Genomic DNA, 18,137 nt, shown 5'->3' on the forward strand with positions numbered 1-18,137 from the left:
ATGATTTTATCAACCTCAATAAGGTCACCCCTCAGCCTCCAATGTTCCAGGGAAAAAAGCCTCAGCCTATGCAGCCTCTCCCTGTTGCTCAAATCCTCCAATCCTGGTAATGTCCTTGTAAATATTTTCTGAACCATTTCAAGTTTAACAACATTTTTTCTATAGCAGATTGAGATTAAATGCCTCAGATGTATGAACACAAATAATTTCTGACTCAGGAACATTGTCATCTGGCATAAACAGATCAAAGAACATTCAACTTCTGGTCGTCAAATATAATTTTTAAATTTAACATGCTTAAGTTGAAGTACTATGGATTAACTCACACGTGTACAGTTAAGAGTGTGGTGCTGGAAAAACACAGCATGTCAGGCAGCATCCGAGGAGCAGGAGAATCTACGTTTTGGATATAAGCCCTTCATCAGGAATGGTGAATGACCAAAACGTTGATTCTCCTGCTCCTCGGCTGCTGTCTGACCTGCTGTGCTTTTTGAGCACCACACTCTCGACTCTGCTGTCTTCCCTTTCTCCCAGGTACACAGCTAACTCTGAAATCAGCAAATATCTACTGTAATTGTTTATTAATTTTAGCAACACACTTTACTCATTACTCTCATATTGACTTTGGGAAAGTATGTGTTCACCATAAACATAGCAAGGTGTAACTCCTGCTCAGGTAACTAATGTGGAGGGACATGATTGCAGCCAATCATCTAGATTTTGAAGACCATTTGCAAAATCTTAATCAACGTTCAGCCCATATTGATTATGCCTCTGGGAACTCAACCTTCGAGGCTGCAGTTTAAGATTTAGAATCAGAATACCACAGAAGAATATTTGACCTATTCTTTCTAAACACAATCCAGTTAATCCCACTCCCCACCCTTTCCCCCACAACCTGCAACATTATCCTTTAAGTATGTATCCAATTTACTTTTTTGGGAAACTATTGAATCCTTATCCACTATCCTATCAGGCAATGTATTTAAAATCCTAATCACTTACTGCACAAACACTTTTCCTCCATTAGCCTGTTTAGCAAACCATCTTAAGTCAATGTCATCTAGCAGGGCCTGGGACAGGAGGTGTACATCAGGGCCAAATAACCAGGGGAATCTCTCTGTCCTTGAGTAAGAGAGACGGCTCATAGTTTCAGGATTGGAGGCAGGGCCACCTTACTATACCAATGATGCTCAGGTCAAGAGGGGGTCAGGACAAGTAGTACGATGGCTCATGATTTTTGTCCCAGCCCCTACCCTCTGGTTATTAACTTATCAGTAATTGAAACATTTAACCACCTCTATAAAATCTCCCTTTATCCTTCCGGGAGAAATAACCAATGATTGCCCTATCTATCCTTCTCGAATTCCTCATTCAAGAGTCATTTTAGTCAATCTTTCCTGTGCATTATCTTGTCTCTACTGACCATATTATTGCAAATCAAAATTAATTCCACTGTCTCACATTTCCCTGCTCCACCCCAACGTTGTCTTTTATTTGTTACAAATATTTATGCGCCATTTCATTAAAGATGTGTTTAAAAAATAAGTGGCTATACCTGGAGTTATAATTGAATCCAATTTAGTAAAACTTGTAGAAGTATATTTTAACTTTATAGAAATGCAGATTATTTTTTAAAAAGTGGCTGGCAAGAGTTAGTGAAACTAAAGTATACACAGAAATTAGAAAGATATATTTGATGGAGTAACCCTTCTCCTGTTTGGTCAAATGGATATGCTAAGTGTAGTAGAAACAAAAAGGGCTAGAGACACTCAGCAGATCTGGCAGCAGTTGTGGAGCGAGAAACATGTTAAGGTTTTGAGTCCAGTGTAACTCTTCAGTACTGAAGAATAATATCAGTCATTCAATTGTGAATATAGTATTTTCCTTTTGGATGTAGGTTTACTCGCTGAGCTGAAAGGTTCATTTCCAGACGTTTTGTTACCTTACTAGGTAACATCTTCAGTGGACCTCATACGAAGCAATGCTGAAAATTCCTGCTTTCTATTTATATGTTTGGGTTTCTTTGGGTTGGTGATGTAATTTCCTGTGATGATGTTATTTCTGTGGTGAAGTCACTTCCTGTTACTTTTCTCAGGGGGTGGTAGATGGGTTTTAACTTGATGTGTTTGTTGATAGAGTTCCAGTTGGAATGCCATGCTTCTAGGAATTCTTGTGTGTGTCTTTGTTTGGCTTGTCCTAGGATGGATGTATTGTCCCAGTCGAAGTGGTGTCCTTCCTCATCTGTATGTCAGGATACTAGTGAGAGAGGGTCATGTCTTTTTGTGACTAGTTGGTATTCACGTATCCTGGTGGCTAGTTTTCTGCCTGTTTGTCAAATGTAGTGTTTGTTACAGTTCTTGTACGGTATTTTGTAAATGACATTAGTTTTGCTCATTGTCTGTATAGGGTCTTTCAAGTTAATTAGCTGATGTTTTAGTGTGTTGGTGGGTTTGTGGACTCCCATGATACCAAGAGGTCTGAGTAGTCTGGCAGTCATTTCCGAGATGTCTTTGGTGTAGGGGAGAGTGGCTAGGGTTTCTGGACGTGTTTTGTCTGCTTGTTTGGGTTTGTTGCTGAGAAATCGGCGGACTGTGTTCATTCCAAAAAATGAAACCAGATGGATCCAACACATCACGCTTCTACAGGGTACCCAAAATTCACAAACCAGGATCCCCCCTCAGACCCACAGTCTCGCTACCTGAAACATCAACTTACAGATTGACCAAGGAGCTACACAAAAGATTAAAACACTTAGTAGAAGACTCACGCGACTCTATCCACTCCACCCAAGAATTCCTGAAGACCATCAAAGGCACTAAGATAGAAGAGGATGAAATAATGGTCTCCTTTGATGTAACAGCCCTGTTTACTTCAATCAACATTAACCTGGCCAAGGAAACACTGATTACACTATTAGAAGACCCAAAGACACATACACTAAACACCATTAACTTCATCAACAAGGAGAATATCATCAAGCTCGTGGACCTATGCCTTACCACCCACTTCACCTTCAACAACAAAACTTACAGACAAACCAATGGTCTCAGAAATGACTGCCAGACTACTCAGACGCCTTGGCATCATGGTAGCCCACAAACCCACCAACATACTAAAACAGCAGCTAATGAACTTGAAAGACCCTATACAGACAATGAGCAAAACTAATGTCATTTACAAAATACCGTGCAAGGACTGTAACAAACACTACATTGGACAAACAGGCAGAAAACGAGCCACCAGGATACATGAACACCAACTAGCCACAAAAAGACATACAGATGAGGAAGGACACTCTCTACATACAGATGAGGAAGGACCCTGCTTCAGTGGGTTTCCAGATCATCCCAATATGTAACCGCCACCAATCCTGCTGCAATCTCCAACTCCTCATCAAAATATATATGTATTGAGAGTTATTAGAAGATTAAAAAAAGTCATCCCTCAGTGCATACACACACATGTGCAGACGAAATACAAAGATGGTGGAAGATAAACTAAAAGTTAATGTTCATAAGTCCTGGATAGAAGTAGGGCCTTATTTTCTGCAGGTAGCAACCAAGCTGGCTGTAGTCAAATGATTGTCTTTCAAACTACAAAATCCAAAGTAAGATATCAAAGCGATCCCATTAAGTAGTTGTGTTCACCCATACTTGGGCTGAAAGCTTTTATTCCTTGAAAAGACCTGCCGTTGCACTGAAGGTCTCAGTGGAGACTTCTTTACTGCATGTTTGACAATACTGAGTTATAGTCAGAAAAATGTTCTCATCGTTCTTTCTGTAATCCTTAATATTACATTATTCCCAGACTCCAAGTGAGGTTCCCAATTTGTTATGGTTCCAAACAGGATGTCCTTCTTTATTCACTCACCTCTCAGCTGGTCACAGCAAGGTTAATTTAAGAGTTATTCCTCCCACATTCCTCCCCTTGTGGATATACTTCCAGACCCAAAGGAACTTATGTTTTTAAAGGCACCAAATTAAATAGGCTTGCTTGAATTAAAAAAGTGTGAGCGTATTAATTACTTAATACATAAGAATTAGTAATAAAACACACACATATGTTCAAGCCCAGGTGTCCCTGGAGAGGGAGAACGTGGTGTCTACCAACACCCTCGAACTGTTCAGGGAGAGGTGGGAACCGCAGGGAGTGGAGTGTCTTATTTCATCCTCCAACTCTATTTTGATTTAACCCCTGCCCTCCCCTTCACAGTTGATAACACAGCATTGCCCTTTGATGAGAAGGGCATTGCTTGTCATTGGCCACCTGAGTGTTTCCTTTCTTCCTGGTGGTGGAAACTGAATAAAGATTTGTACACCTGTTGTCTTTCACTGTGTCTCACACTTGCACACACACAACGTGGGTGCTGGGGAAAATATAAGCACTACCACAGTAAAAAAAAATGAAATACACGCATTAGCAAAAAAGTTTAAAATGGTAAGTGTCTGAATTATTCATGAAAAGCGAATAGTTTAACATTTCAGTCATTGCAGTGGTGGTTACTGATAGCATTTATGTTGGTAGTCGATCAGTCAATTTGAAGATTCTTAGTATTTCAGGTTGGTTGAGATTCTATCATTCTAATTCCTTTTGACCATAAATGAGTTCCAGCATTCAGGGTGAGAGAGAGTTCTTTTGTTGTCTGGTTTCGTTTTTTCTGGCATGCTAGTTAGCTGACTATCAGAACTCAGAGAGGAATGTCTCTTTACCTGTAACACATAGTTAATGAGGGGATACTTCTTTGTGATTTTCACAGATGCTCATGCTTGAATCTAGGCTAGCGTACATGGGTACCTTAGCCCACTGACATATGTGAGAATGCCAGTACAACTAGCACAATCCAGTGGAGTTCAAACTGGCTTTTTAACCCATTTCCTTCCATCAAAGGAATGAACTCAAAATATGTCAGCAGTTTGAGACAGACACCATAGGATGGCTTTGTATTGAGCAGGGGCTTGTGAGCTCATTGTTATATTTGTTGTCAGAGGTGATCACAGTCCAGTTTATGTTGCCATTCTGATTCTTCCCATAACTAAGTGGTTTCCCATTTTCTGAGGAAACTGCATTTACACAATAAAGTTTCCTGAGAATTATTCAGCTGCTATAAGCACAATGTGGCACACTGGACACCCAGACTGAGTTCATCAATATCTTAACTCCTTGTGTTCTAAACTAAATCTTGAATTTTCTTGGGATTGCTCTCAGATGTAACGCTTCCTTCTCCTCATTAGAAGAGACAGAGGTTAGTTGTACCTTATTCTTCTTCGTGAACACACTTATTTCTTAGATTCCCTATATGATTGATTTCCTCTTTTTTGTTTTTATATATCATAGATGCATGATATTCACTTTTTGCACCGGAATTACATCTTCCTTTACACCGAGCTGAACCTTGATGTCTTGAAAATCCTGCTTGAAACTTTTCCAAGTACAAATTGTATGATTTGTTTACCTTGTTCTAACAACCTTTAGCAACATTAGATTTCAATAGGATTCTATGGTGCTCTTTGCACTAGTCTTTATTAAGTAGTGTGATATTGATTCTTTTCTAAATTTTATTTTGCTTTGTTTTTTGACATAAAATGGCCATTCAGCTCTGCAAGCCCGCTCTTCCTGCCCCTGCTTGTATTCAGCCTGCTTATTTTTCAAGCTTTCTAAAGCTCCTAACTATATTCCTACAACATATGATGAAGCTGAATGACTGAATTACTCAAATAGCGATCTCCCTACAAGCGGCTGGCACATTACTTGGAAAATGATCTACTGCTCCAAATAGAGCCTTTTCATTACTTCCACTTACAATAGCAGGGCCCCCAAACTATCAGCAATTGTGTGATGGTATTCCCAAATTTCCAAAATGCTTCAGTGAATACTACCTACAATTTCTGTTTCCACCACAATAATTTTCATCATAAACTGTGGTTTTAGAAGGGTTCCTTTGCAGGCTCTAACTTGTTCAAAGTAGGAGGTGCAGCTGCAACGAAAAAAAAAGATGCACCCTGTTTCTTCAAGTATAGCTGCAAGTGCACCTAAGATTCAGGTCAGCATAAATTAATGAATGTGGTGACTGGAAAAATAGATCCCAAATCATATTCGCAACTTGCATTTTGCCTGAATAAATTAAGAAAAAGGAATTAAGCTGATAAATCCACAAGGACCTTGTTTTTATTTTATTCCATCACAAATTGTAGGCATCAGTGGATAAGGCCCATGTATATTGCCCATAACAAATTGGTAATTAAGAATCAACCACATCATCATGGGTCTGAGATACATGTAAGCCAGACCAGGTAAGGAAGCAAATTTCTTTCCCTAAAGGACAGTAGTGAACGAGATGAGTTTTTACCTTGGTTGATGTGGTTACATGGATGGCATTAGTTTAGCTTCTTTACTTCTGATTTTTATTGAATTCAAATATCATGATAAATTTTTTATTGAGTTCTGACATCACCATTTGCCATGGCGGGATTTCAACCCATGTCATCAAAAACATTATCTTGGATTTCTGGATTACTAATTTAGTGACATTATGACCGCAACTGTCTTCTCCCTTAAATCACTGCCAACAATGTGCAAGACAGACAATATATCCTACTTAATTCCACAAAGCTTCACTGTATTACTGAGCACTTACAACACAGAAATAGGCTACTTGATTGAACAGTTCCACAACTGTACATATTATCCACATGAACCTCAATCCATCTTTCTTGAACATAATCTCCTAATCCTTGCACTCTCCAGAGTGTATCCAGCTGGCCCCAAAATGCGCCTCTGTCAGTCAACTCAAATACCTCTCTTCATTGCAAGTTCTATTTGTTAGACAATATTGCTAGATAGAATATTAAAAAGAAACAATTGGAGTTTCTAACAAAAGATGGTGTATTAATTGTAAGGGTCTGACTGTTTATATAGACTGAACATATCAAATTGGAAGAGGTATTTGTAGACTGCCTTTGTGACAATTCCCTGAAACATCAGGTTTTGTAATCAACTAAAGATAAATTTATTTTAGATATAGTATTGTGCACTCAGACAAGGTTAATTAAAAATCCTATAGAAATTATCCTCTGTAAAAAACAATCATTATACATTCAAATTTCATATCAGACAAGCTTGAGCGCAATGTACTTTAGTCCAAACTACATAGGATAAGGAGAGAGTCGATGAGATAAAGTCTACCTTAGCTGGAATGGGATTTGAACTTTGCGCTGTTGGCATTACTTTAAATTGCATTCTAGTTGTCTAGATAACTAGGTTAAATTGGACCTTCACTTAACACTTATTCAACGTAAGTTAAGTTATGAAACAAAAATGTGCATGCAAGTAGATGTGAATTAATTTTTGATTATGAAAAACAACAAGAGGCCCTTATAAGCTGGTGGTTTCAAAATTAAAATCCTTACTTTTCATATCATGAAAAATTGAATTTTTCTTTTTAAAAAGATTTTAACTCTTTCACTTGAACAAGTCTGGTCAGAAAATGCAATTTACAATAATAACTTTTTCTCTCAAATTTTTCATTTATTCAACAACTTATGTGTGCAAAATTTGTATTCAACTGTTTAAAAATGTAACATAAAACTGGAAACTTTACACCCCCTAAAATCACAAAGTTAGTTTGTACAGGAATGGATCAAGTAAAAATCTTGAAATCAAACTTGTATCAAAAATATTGTATGTGAACTTGGAGCAGTGCTACTTCTTCACGCCAATTACCGCATAACATCTTGGGGACTTCAGGGGATCAAACAGCTGTACTAATGCTGACCATGCTACATTTTCCTGCAAAAGACATAAGTTTAAGAAACATTTCAGATGGTTCATTAAAATAAAGCTTCAACAAAACACGTTATTTCACATTGAATACATATGTGTCCCTGCATTTGTACTCATGTGTATAATGATAAAATCATATTGTAATTACAGTAGTTACCATGTGTAGATAATTTATTGTAACTAATACAGGTAATTCACAGCAATCAAGGTACTGTAATTTCACCATTTTATTCTATTTTTAACCCAACCATTGTAAAATATATCTGTCAGTTGGACTGCATATTGTCTTCTGTCTTATAGTTGTATTTTAAATGCCACTTTTTTGATTAAGTGAGATAAACAAATGTAACTATAGCAAATATATAGAACATCTGTTAGCCATACGTTTTAAAGATTGCAAAACTACACAGATCAATTTAAAGAAATAAAGCATTTTCTGAAAATCTCCATAATTTCATCATAGGCATGAAATCTTTGGCAGAATGAAGTACCCCACATACACCACCCAGTGAGAGATAGAGGTACCTGTTCTTTGAGGTAGCAAAGCCGGTCCAAGAGAATCAAACCCTCTATACAAGGGGATAAGGCTACTTTCAGCTGAAAGAAAGATGCATACAATAGTTCCAATTGTCGATGTAAGTGTTTCATAACTATGTTCATCAGCTATCCAAGTTGAATAATGCAGTCAACAGTTTTAATTATTAATCTATTTAAACAGCTGTCGCTAATTGTATTTAATAGAAAGTATTTTTTACAGAGGTTCACGACTTTTGCTCATATGGTATGGATTCTTATGTCAATATAATATTCTGAAGTTCCAAGATAGTTCCAAGTTTAGCATCAAGCAGGCCTTAGTAGAAGTTAATTAAGTATGCTATACATAAATATGCCAACACATTATATGAGTAAAATGACCTCCTCCTTTTCCTTGCTCCAATTAACACAACCTTGGAATGCACAAGACACAATATGTCTTACCCACAGACACAGTATGCTCTTTGTTGGACTCCTCAGACTGACTGCCAACAAAATTTCAAATACATGTGTATAGAGTCACTGTAGCATAGCTGTTAATGTGCTCCCTTCTCACTATCAAGAGCATCTGAATATCAATATTTCTTATTCGGACTATTTTCAGATAGAAAAACAGGAATGTAATAAAGTTTGCTACCCTGTTCATCAAACTCCACTGGGTCAGAGCTCCCAACGGCAGGAATTGGGCATTAGAAGTTCCGGAGGAATTTATGGCTTGTTCACTGTGACTGTAAACTTCAGGGTTAAATGTAAATGTAATTTTTAATTGCTTAATTGTAAAAACTTTTTTATGGAATATGGGCATTACTGGCAAGACCTTAATTTGTTGTGCATTGCTAATTGCCCTTGAACTTTGTGGGTTGCTAGGAGTCAGCCACAATACATTGTAGGCTCAGCTCGGTGAGGCAGATTCATTCTGTAAAGGACATCAGTGAACCTGGTGGATTTTACAATCAATGATAGTTTCATAGTCATTACTACCGAGACTACCTTTGCTATTCCAGATTTATTAACTGAATTTAAATTTCACCAGTTGCCATGTAGGTTTTGAAGCCATGTTGCCACGGTATTAGCCTGGGCCTCTCAATGACTAATCCTATGACATACAACTATGCTACCATCTCCCCTTGATGTAATAGCCAAATTTTGCTACCCACATTTCTCATCACAATATTGACTTAACTCCATTTTTAGCTAAAGAATTCCTATTAACTTACAGTACTGAATTAAATTAAGTCAGACTATATTGCTAGAAATCTAAAATAATTTGTACTGAAATGAATTTTTTTTTAACTACAAGTACACCCAGCAATATTATACTGACAAGTGTTTGCCTTAAGTCTTAGAGTGAGTATGTTTCTGGGCAGCAAGTTGACCAAGATATCAGTGCAGCATTAATTGTCATAGTAATTGGAAACTTAGCTCAATTATTGATTTCTGCACCTGCCTATAATTAAACAAAAACCTGTTTTTGTTGATCTTTTTGGTTCTGGTTAATGTATCATGTCAGTGCTGGGGGATGAAATGCTCTCTTAATTTTGCCACTTTTGGCACCTTGTCAGCACTATGCAATTTTACACTGGTACCCCTCAGCACTAGAATACCAATATGTTCTTTCCTCTTTTCCTCAGTCCCTGTGGTATCTGAAAATGGGATGAACATTTTAGAACAAATTACAAATTTGTGCCACCCTTGAGTGGATCCAAATTCCTTTGTCTTATGACTACAAAGAGAGCAACCACTTGTCCCAAGCCAGAAACCAGTGGACACATTTATAGCCTACAAATAAAGGCCAGTGTTTCCTTTGAATGGACAGCTGAAATTCTTGTCAAAGGATACTAAACTCTATTAGTCAGAAGATACTAAAAATCCTCTCCTGGTCTGCTCTTGACTGTGCTTAAATGGGATTCTTCTTATTGAATGAATTTTGCTTGATGCAGATCTTTATAATGTTAGAAAACTATTGCTATCGCAACAAACTTTTGTTTTGACTGCACTGTCAGACCAACAGTGTTTAGGGCAGTGATCCTGGAAAAAAAATCGGCATACTTCTCTTGCTTCTCATGTGCAAATTCTTTTATGTTTATTCCCCAAAGCTTACCAGGTTAAATGCTTCCAACTCTTTCATTCGGGGCATGTATCTGTCATAATAGCCTTGGATTAAACTGTCTGACATCTGAAAAAAGGAAAAAAAAGGCACATATCTAAGTCGAATTATAACCATGTGATCAACTGGCATTGTTCCAACTAATATCATAAACATACCTGTCAGAATACAATTGTTACAATATGTAGTTAGTGTACCCCATACAGATAATAAGACATAAGTAACAAGCTTTTAGCCAAAACTAAGTTATTTGATTTGGTCGAGGTCAAGTACGTTTTATGCAGACATGCGTTCCTTTCTATTTTGCCAGCTCTTAGTCAAGTAAGACACAACAAAACACTGCCTGCTTACATTTTGGGACACTAGATTTGTGAAAAGTCTTCAGCTACTGACTGAGTATGGAAAAATCTAGACAGTCCCTTATCACTTTAATCATATTGTTTCACTAAGATTCACTTCAATGGGATTATTTCATAACATAAAATCAAAAAACACACATACAAAACACCACTTTAAAGTATCACTGGCAGCAGTTCTCTAATACTTCTAGTTAATAAATAATCTTTTGGAACATCTTATTACCATAAAATTACCCCATCATAAATTTTAAGTTTAATTATTGCCAATTAGCGAATGTTCGGCAAATTCAAAACAGTTCAAACCATATAATTTTACAAGCATTTTGTAGAAGACAAACATAATATAAAATCATTATATGGAAAAACTCCATGAAAGACAAGATGTGGAAAACAGAAATAGTAAATAACTTAGATTAGTCTCCACAAGTTTTTGTACAGTCCTATCAAATCAAAATAATTGGTTTGTTTTGCAAGGCAGCAAAACATCATTCTTTTCTCAAGTAATTTATGGAGAGCTGTTTCAGTGTGTACTTGAATAGCCTGGGGAGAACAGTGACAAACATCAGGAAGCTGGAAAAAAACAACTACTTTTAAGGATGATTCTGCTAAAAAAGAATATTGAAATTTTCTTGGATTATCTTTCAAAATCAGGTCATACTACTAATTGATTTCAAAGCCACTTTGCAAAAGTGGCAATATAACTTCAGCAAAGTTGCCAAATTGGCAGCATTTCACATTCTAATTGTAGTACAAGGCTACATCAAGGAGGTATGGTCAAATGATTTTGATTTTGAGGAATGCAGCTGTTCAGCAAAGTCCCAGACTGGGCCTTGACTGCTCAACGGACATGTCACAGGACATCACTGCAGAAATTCCTCAGGATAGGTATTTGCAATCAATAGGATGTTCCAATTGGAGCTCCTCCACTCCTTCTGTTCCTTTCTGTTTTACCCCCCTTTCATCTGTCGATGGGTCCGGGCCCGGTCTCCCGGTGGCTCGGCAGCAAGATGGCTCTCAGCCCAGTCTCTCGATGGCTTGTGACAGGTCTAGGACCTGGTGTCTCGGCAGCTCATGGTAGGTCCCAGGTCTGGTCTCTCGTCAGCTCCTGGCGGAACCCATCCTGGTTTCTCAGCAGTTTGTGGCGTGTCTCAGCCTGGTCTCCCAAAGGCTTAAGGTGGGTCCCAGGTCTGGTCTCTTGATGACATGGTGGCCCTCAGCCTGATCTCTCGGTAGCTCATGACAGGTCTCAGCCTAGTCTCTCAGCCTGATCTCTTTGTGGTTCGTGGCAGGTCCCGGCCTGCTCTCTCAGCAGTTCACGGCAGGTCTCAGCCTGGTCTTTTGGCATCTCTCAGCCTGGTCTCTCAGCAGCTTGTGGCAGGTCTCGGCCTGTTCTCAGCCTGATCTCTTTGTGGTTCATGGCAGGTCTTGGCTTGGTCTACTAGCAGGTTGTGGGGGGTCTCAGCCTGATCTCTAGGCAGCTCGTGACAGGTCCTGGGCCTGGTCTCTCGGTGGCTCCCAGCAGTATATCGGTCAGTCTCTTGGTGGCTCATGGTGGTGTCTCAGCTTGGCATGTGAGTTGATCCTGCGAGAGCATGTTCCCAAGACACTGGGGGAGAATGGAAAAGTGGCAGTCTCAGCAACAGCAACAGTATCTGCTTCAAGAACAAACAGCTAAGACCTCCCAGAGAGCGAGATAAGCAGAGGATTCATCAAAGACTGTTGAGCTTTTACCATATTCCTTTATTTAATAAGGAATTTAAATATCTGGGGAGTCGTAAATGATGCTGAACATTGATGATTGCACAATGAATATCCCTACCTCTGAAATGATGGTGGAGGGACAGCAATTGATGAAACAACTAAAAATGACGGCTATTGCATATCTGTTGACTTTAATGTAAACCATAACCTATTTCTTTATTTTTCTACTATTCTAGACCAGAAACTTAACTGGACCTGCAACATAAACACTGCCATTACAAGAGATGGTCAGTAATTCTGCAGTAAATAATTCACTTTATCACCCAGTTCAAAGCCCATCCATAGTCTCCAAGGCATAAGTCAGGGGTCTGCTGAAATACTCTCTGAAATGACACTCAAGAAGCTCAATACCATCCAGCACCCCATCCAACACTTTTGACTGTTACTCTCTCCTCTACCAATTCATGGTGCACTGCAACAACTGAGCAAGGGTCCTTGGACAGCATCTTCCAAATCTGCAACGTGTACAACCGAGAAGGACAGGGTAGCAAGCGTACAATGAGGCAGCATCCAAGGAGCAGGAGAATCGACATTTTGAGCATAAGCTTTTCATCAGTAATAATGAAGATAAACTGGACTGGTTAGGACACTATTCATGATAGTTTAGAAGAATGAGGCAGGATCTCATAGAAACCTATAAAATTCCAACAGATATAGACTCAGAGTAAATGTAGGAACAACATTCCCAATGACCAGGGAGTCCAGAACCAGTGGCCACATGCTAAACATATGGGTTAGGACATTTAGGATGGAGATGAGGACAAATATTTCTTCACCTAGAGCCTGTGAAATTCTCTGTCACAGGAAGCGGTTGAGGTCAATACATTGAATGCTTTCAAGAAGCTAGATATAGTTCCTAAGGATAAATGTATCAAAGGGTAAGGAGAGAAATCAGGAACAGGGTACTGAGTTGGATGATCAGCCATTATCATATTACTGATAGAACAGGGTGTGAGCCTCAAAGGACTTGGGCTGACAATGTTTTCAGTTAAAAATCACAAAAACCTGAGTTTATCACATGCATATCAATGCACCCAAACATGGTAAAATGTAAATTTTCAGCCAAAAATCTACATAACAGTGGTATAAGTTCCAACTTATTATATCTGACTGCTTTTCGCAATGTTTTGCATTTCTACTTGTTCTTTGAAGTTTCTTTTCCTCCCTTTTTTTATCTCCATTCTCAATGACAGCACACCACTCATGTTTTTTAGCTTTTTTTATTCATTCCAGACATATGAATATTGCTAGTAGTGGAAAGGATAAAAATTGATGTCCAACCTTAAATTCGCTTAAGAAGGCAACGGTGAGACACCTTCTTGAACTGCTGTAGTTCATCTGCTGTAGGTACATCCACATTGTTGTTTGAAATGGAGTTCCAAGTTGTTGACCCAGCAATATTGAAACAGCAGCAACATAGGTTGAAGTGAAGAGTGTGTGGCTTGGAGACAAACTTACAGATGATGTTGTTCCCATGTATCTGCTCACTTTGACATTCTATAAAGTAGAGGTTGGAGGTTTGGAAGATTTTGCTGTTCATCCTGTTGATTGTATGCACTGCTGTCATGGTGCATTGGTTGTACAGTGAATGAATGTTTAAAGTTAACAATGGGGTTCTGATAGAGCAGGCTGCTTTGTCTTGCATTATGCCGAAGTTCTTGAGTGTTGCTGGAGTTGCACTCATCTAGGTAAGTGGGGAACCTGTCATTATACACTTGACTTGTGTTTTATTGATGGTGACAAACCTCAGGAGAATTATCCAGTTACTCACTGGATAATTCCCTGTCTCTGGCCTTTTCTTATATGCACTGTTGATGCACTTACAATATGTTGCTTGCCATTCTTAAAAGTGTGGTGTGCATCACAAGGCAATAGATATATACCACATTTAGAGAAAAGTATCTGGATTAAAAAGAGAAGGCAGTTAGAAAGGTGAAAAGATGTGTAGGTGGAAGTGAGGTTTATACTAAGCAGCGCTGAGGTTGACATTGTGGCCAAGAGGAAGCACCGGCACATGGGAAGGCAAGGACGGGAAGAATTAGGGGTATTTTTTTAAAAATTTGCTCATGGGACATGGGGATCACTAATTGGCCATCATTTATTGTCTATCCCTAGTTGCCCTTGAACTAAATGGCTTGCAAGGTAATTTCAGAAGGCAGTTGGGAGCCAACCACATTGTTGTGGTTCTAGAGTCACATGTAGGCCAGGCCAGGTAAGGATGAGAGATTTCCTTCCCTGAAGGACATTAGTGAACCAGATGGGTTTTTCCTGACAATTGGCAATGATTTCATGGTCATCAGTAGATTCTTATTTCCAGGATTTTATTTTCTCCGCATTGAATTCAAACCTCACCGAGACTAGATTCAAACCTAGGTCCCCACAACATCAGCTGAGTTTCTAGATTAATAGTCTAGTGATTATACCATTAGGCCATCTCCTCCCCCAAATGTAATCTGGAGTAAGGAAGACTTGAGATATAGGATTACTTGCAGACAAGCTCAAGGGCGGTCAAGCCCTTAAAGTACATCTTTTGGATAAATTTACAACAGAACATCAGCCATTTTATGGGCATGTTTAATGATGGGTAATGACTGATTGTTTTTACATTATAACCTTTATTGCCAACCATATATAATCAGTTGGCTGAAGAAACAGCATGGTTATGTATGCAAGTTTGACAAAATGTGGCAGTTGCTGTTTCCTGTCTGACCACTTTGAAAACATTTGAGTAACTTGATCAGTTATTTATTTTTCCAAATGGAGTGTGTTCTTTTGTGTTGGGTAATGTTTCTTCCTTGTCTACATTTCAGCAAATATATGTAGTTAACAAATAGATAATGACTATTTTGGCCAATCAAACGCAAGAGAGCCTGATCTTTTAGAACATGAGGAACAACTTCCATAAATGATGGATACAAACTAAATTGAAAACTTTAAGTGCTGTACAGGAATATACATTACTGATAATTAGCATCTCATTGTCCTTCCACAAGTCGCTAGATATAGACAGGCCTCCAGGTCATTTTGTACAATTCTCTCCATTTCATAAAACAAAGAACTGCAGATGCCAGAGATCTAAAACAAAGAGAAATTACTGGTAAAACTCAGCAGGTCCGGCAGCATCTTTGGAGAGAAAGCAGAATTCACATTTGGAATCTGCTGAGTCTTCATTAGAATTCCACTTCAAATTATTTTGCGTGAGATGAACAATTCATCTTATTAATTTGCAATTTTCTATATTATGTATTGATTGCATTACTTCCTAAAGTGTACTTGCTGATTTATCAAGTTGCACAGTGCAAGAAGTTGAGCTACAACTATTCTATAAATGATCAGATTCTTTACTGGTGCTTGGAAGACAAGGTATAAAAATAACTATAATTACCAACATTTGTAATAAGAGGCCTGGGTCCTTTTGTTCTGTTTGGTTGTAACCTTACCATGCTTAATTCTTAGCTTAATTATGTCCCACAGTGCATATTAAACAATAAACAGATTTTTTTTCAGCAAATTATATAGGTTTTGAAAAAAAATAACTTGAAGAACCGGAGCAAATAAAAATGTCACTACATTTAGAACACTGGTTTTTAAATGTTGTTTCAGTCTTTCCCATGGAGTGACATCAGACTTAATTGAATAGAATATGTGGATTAGATTTAAGTAACTAAGCTCATCAACACTATAGGAATCAATCTGGATCTGCCCTGCACAGTCCATGTGAATTGCGCATGACGCGACCAGACAAAGGCAAATTGCATGTTATGTTTTGCAGACAGGGAGCTGGAGGGACAGGTAAACAGGGCACCTCAGAGGAGGTCTGTTCTCTTTCCCCTACCTCATGGACAGGTTAGAGGCTGCCATGGAGAGCTAAGTCCAGCACATTCAGTGCCTGCAGGGTACAGGCATGGAGATGCACTCCTTCGCTTTAGGCATTGGGGCTCGGCATGAGCAGCAAAGCGACAGAGAGATCAAGGACCTTGACTTCAGACCAGGTTCTTCTTCTGCACGAGGACCAATGTGGTGTCAGTATGCACCCAGCTGGAGAAGGAACCCCATACAGGCCTCAAACGTTTGCTCTCATGACACTCCTAAGGGGGCCAGCCCTTTCACTTCCAACCTGTCTGCTGCCCTCAGCTCTGTGGGAATTCAAGCCAAGAAGGGTGCACCTGGAAGTCACACACACATTCAGCAAGTCTGGACCCTCTAGCTACAACAGCCCAGGCCCAGGGATCATCTAATCAAAACTTCAGGCTCCCTCCACTCTAGCCTGCGGAGCCTGGACTGCACTGAGACATAGTGGGAGACAAAGAAAGACTAAAACATCTGAGAGCACATAGGTGGCATGGATGATGCATTACTGTAAATATGTTCTCATATTATAAATGTTTACTTTCCAGCATCAGCTGCCCGAGTGAATGTCTTTCTAGCAGCAACTACAACATTGCAGATTTTAGCCACCTTGTGTGCTACACAGCTATTATAGTCCAAGGTTTGAAGTGCACAACTCCTATATCATACGGGAACTTGGTAAGTGCTGACTACTTTGTCAATTGGGGGGGATCTTTCTTGCAATACATTGCTTGTGTGTCATAGGAATTCATGGGTTTGATTAGTAATGATTAAAGTAGTAAGGAGTGTTTGGAGCCAGGAGATGTAGTCCACACAGCAGGTTCATGTTCACATAGTATGCAGTGCCTACAGGTGTCTTTCACCTGAATTGTATGGATGCTTGTGCAATGCTATTTTGAGTGGCCTCACATTGCTCGAAAATGAAACCTAACTCTCAGAAGCAAACAGTTAGTCTGTCAATTCCTGATGTGTTGTCTTCCATTTTTAGCTCAATTGCACACTTGCTATTAGTATTATAATGGAAGGAGACTGCAGTTACACTTCAAGCAGTGAGTTTCACGTTCAGTCTTTTAAGTTAGTGAACCCCAAAATGTAGATACTCTCTTCTCAGTAGTCCAGTCAACCCCATCGGCTTAAAGTTCCACATGTTCTCAACCAAACGGTCAACTACTTATCTGCCCATTTTAGCCCAAGCCTGAGGCCTATCCAGTCAACAAGCCAGATATAGTCAGGCAATACACCACTGTTGCAGCCAGTTCTTGCAGATGCCCCCACCTTCCGGATTATCCCTCTCCCTGCCATGGTCCATTATCTCTCCCCTTCGTAATCGCTATACCCTCTGTACCCCAGCATGCTGCCTCAATCCATAGAATTGAGTTTCACAGCATCCATTTCACAGCATTGGGCCCTGACAACTACCCCTCCCACCCCTTTGTTTGTTAATGGATAAGACCCCAGGACTAAATGAGGCCCACCCCCTTGACTGAGTTGGATGGACAGCCCTGACTAATGACTGATCTCTGTGCACCACAGGACTTCCTATGATGCCCCAAACCATTTGCACTGGAGCCATAGGGTTGATCTGGCTCACTCCCTGGACTGTAGAGGTATGGAGTTCACCAACCAAGCAGTCAACCGACTGTGCCAAGCCCCTGAACTGATATCAAAGGATGCTCTTGATTTACTCAGCTTGAGTACCTGACTAAAGGCTGTCAGCCTAAACTTGACCAAGAAGTACTCCCACA

At 39.3% G+C, this 18,137-nt stretch overlaps 1 protein-coding gene and 1 long non-coding RNA gene across 3 annotated transcripts in view; one reads left to right on the plus strand and one right to left on the minus strand.

The window, feature by feature from the left end:
- The window catches only part of LOC122559737 (uncharacterized), a 46,522-nt gene that overhangs the window by 12,734 nt on the left and 15,651 nt on the right, over positions 1–18,137 (plus strand). For both annotated transcript variants that reach the window (XR_015760412.1, XR_015760413.1), the window contains one exon: positions 16,941–17,070. This is a non-coding gene — a long non-coding RNA (uncharacterized LOC122559737). The remainder of the gene's footprint in view (positions 1–16,940; positions 17,071–18,137) is intronic.
- mettl25 (methyltransferase like 25) overlaps positions 7,489–18,137 on the minus strand; it is an 87,645-nt gene continuing 76,996 nt past the window's right edge. The window contains exons 10-12 of the mRNA XM_043709683.2: positions 10,418–10,492; positions 8,308–8,379; positions 7,489–7,788 (exon numbers count right to left, since the gene is read on the minus strand). Coding sequence (XP_043565618.2) covers positions 7,702–7,788; positions 8,308–8,379; positions 10,418–10,492 — 234 coding nt within the window. The 3' untranslated portion in view covers positions 7,489–7,701. The remainder of the gene's footprint in view (positions 7,789–8,307; positions 8,380–10,417; positions 10,493–18,137) is intronic.

Source organism: Chiloscyllium plagiosum, unplaced genomic scaffold (assembly GCF_037043375.1).
Source record: "Chiloscyllium plagiosum isolate Xiang-an unplaced genomic scaffold, Cpla_swu_hap1 HiC_scaffold_19, whole genome shotgun sequence".
NCBI classification, from domain to species: Eukaryota; Metazoa; Chordata; class Chondrichthyes; order Orectolobiformes; family Hemiscylliidae; genus Chiloscyllium; species Chiloscyllium plagiosum.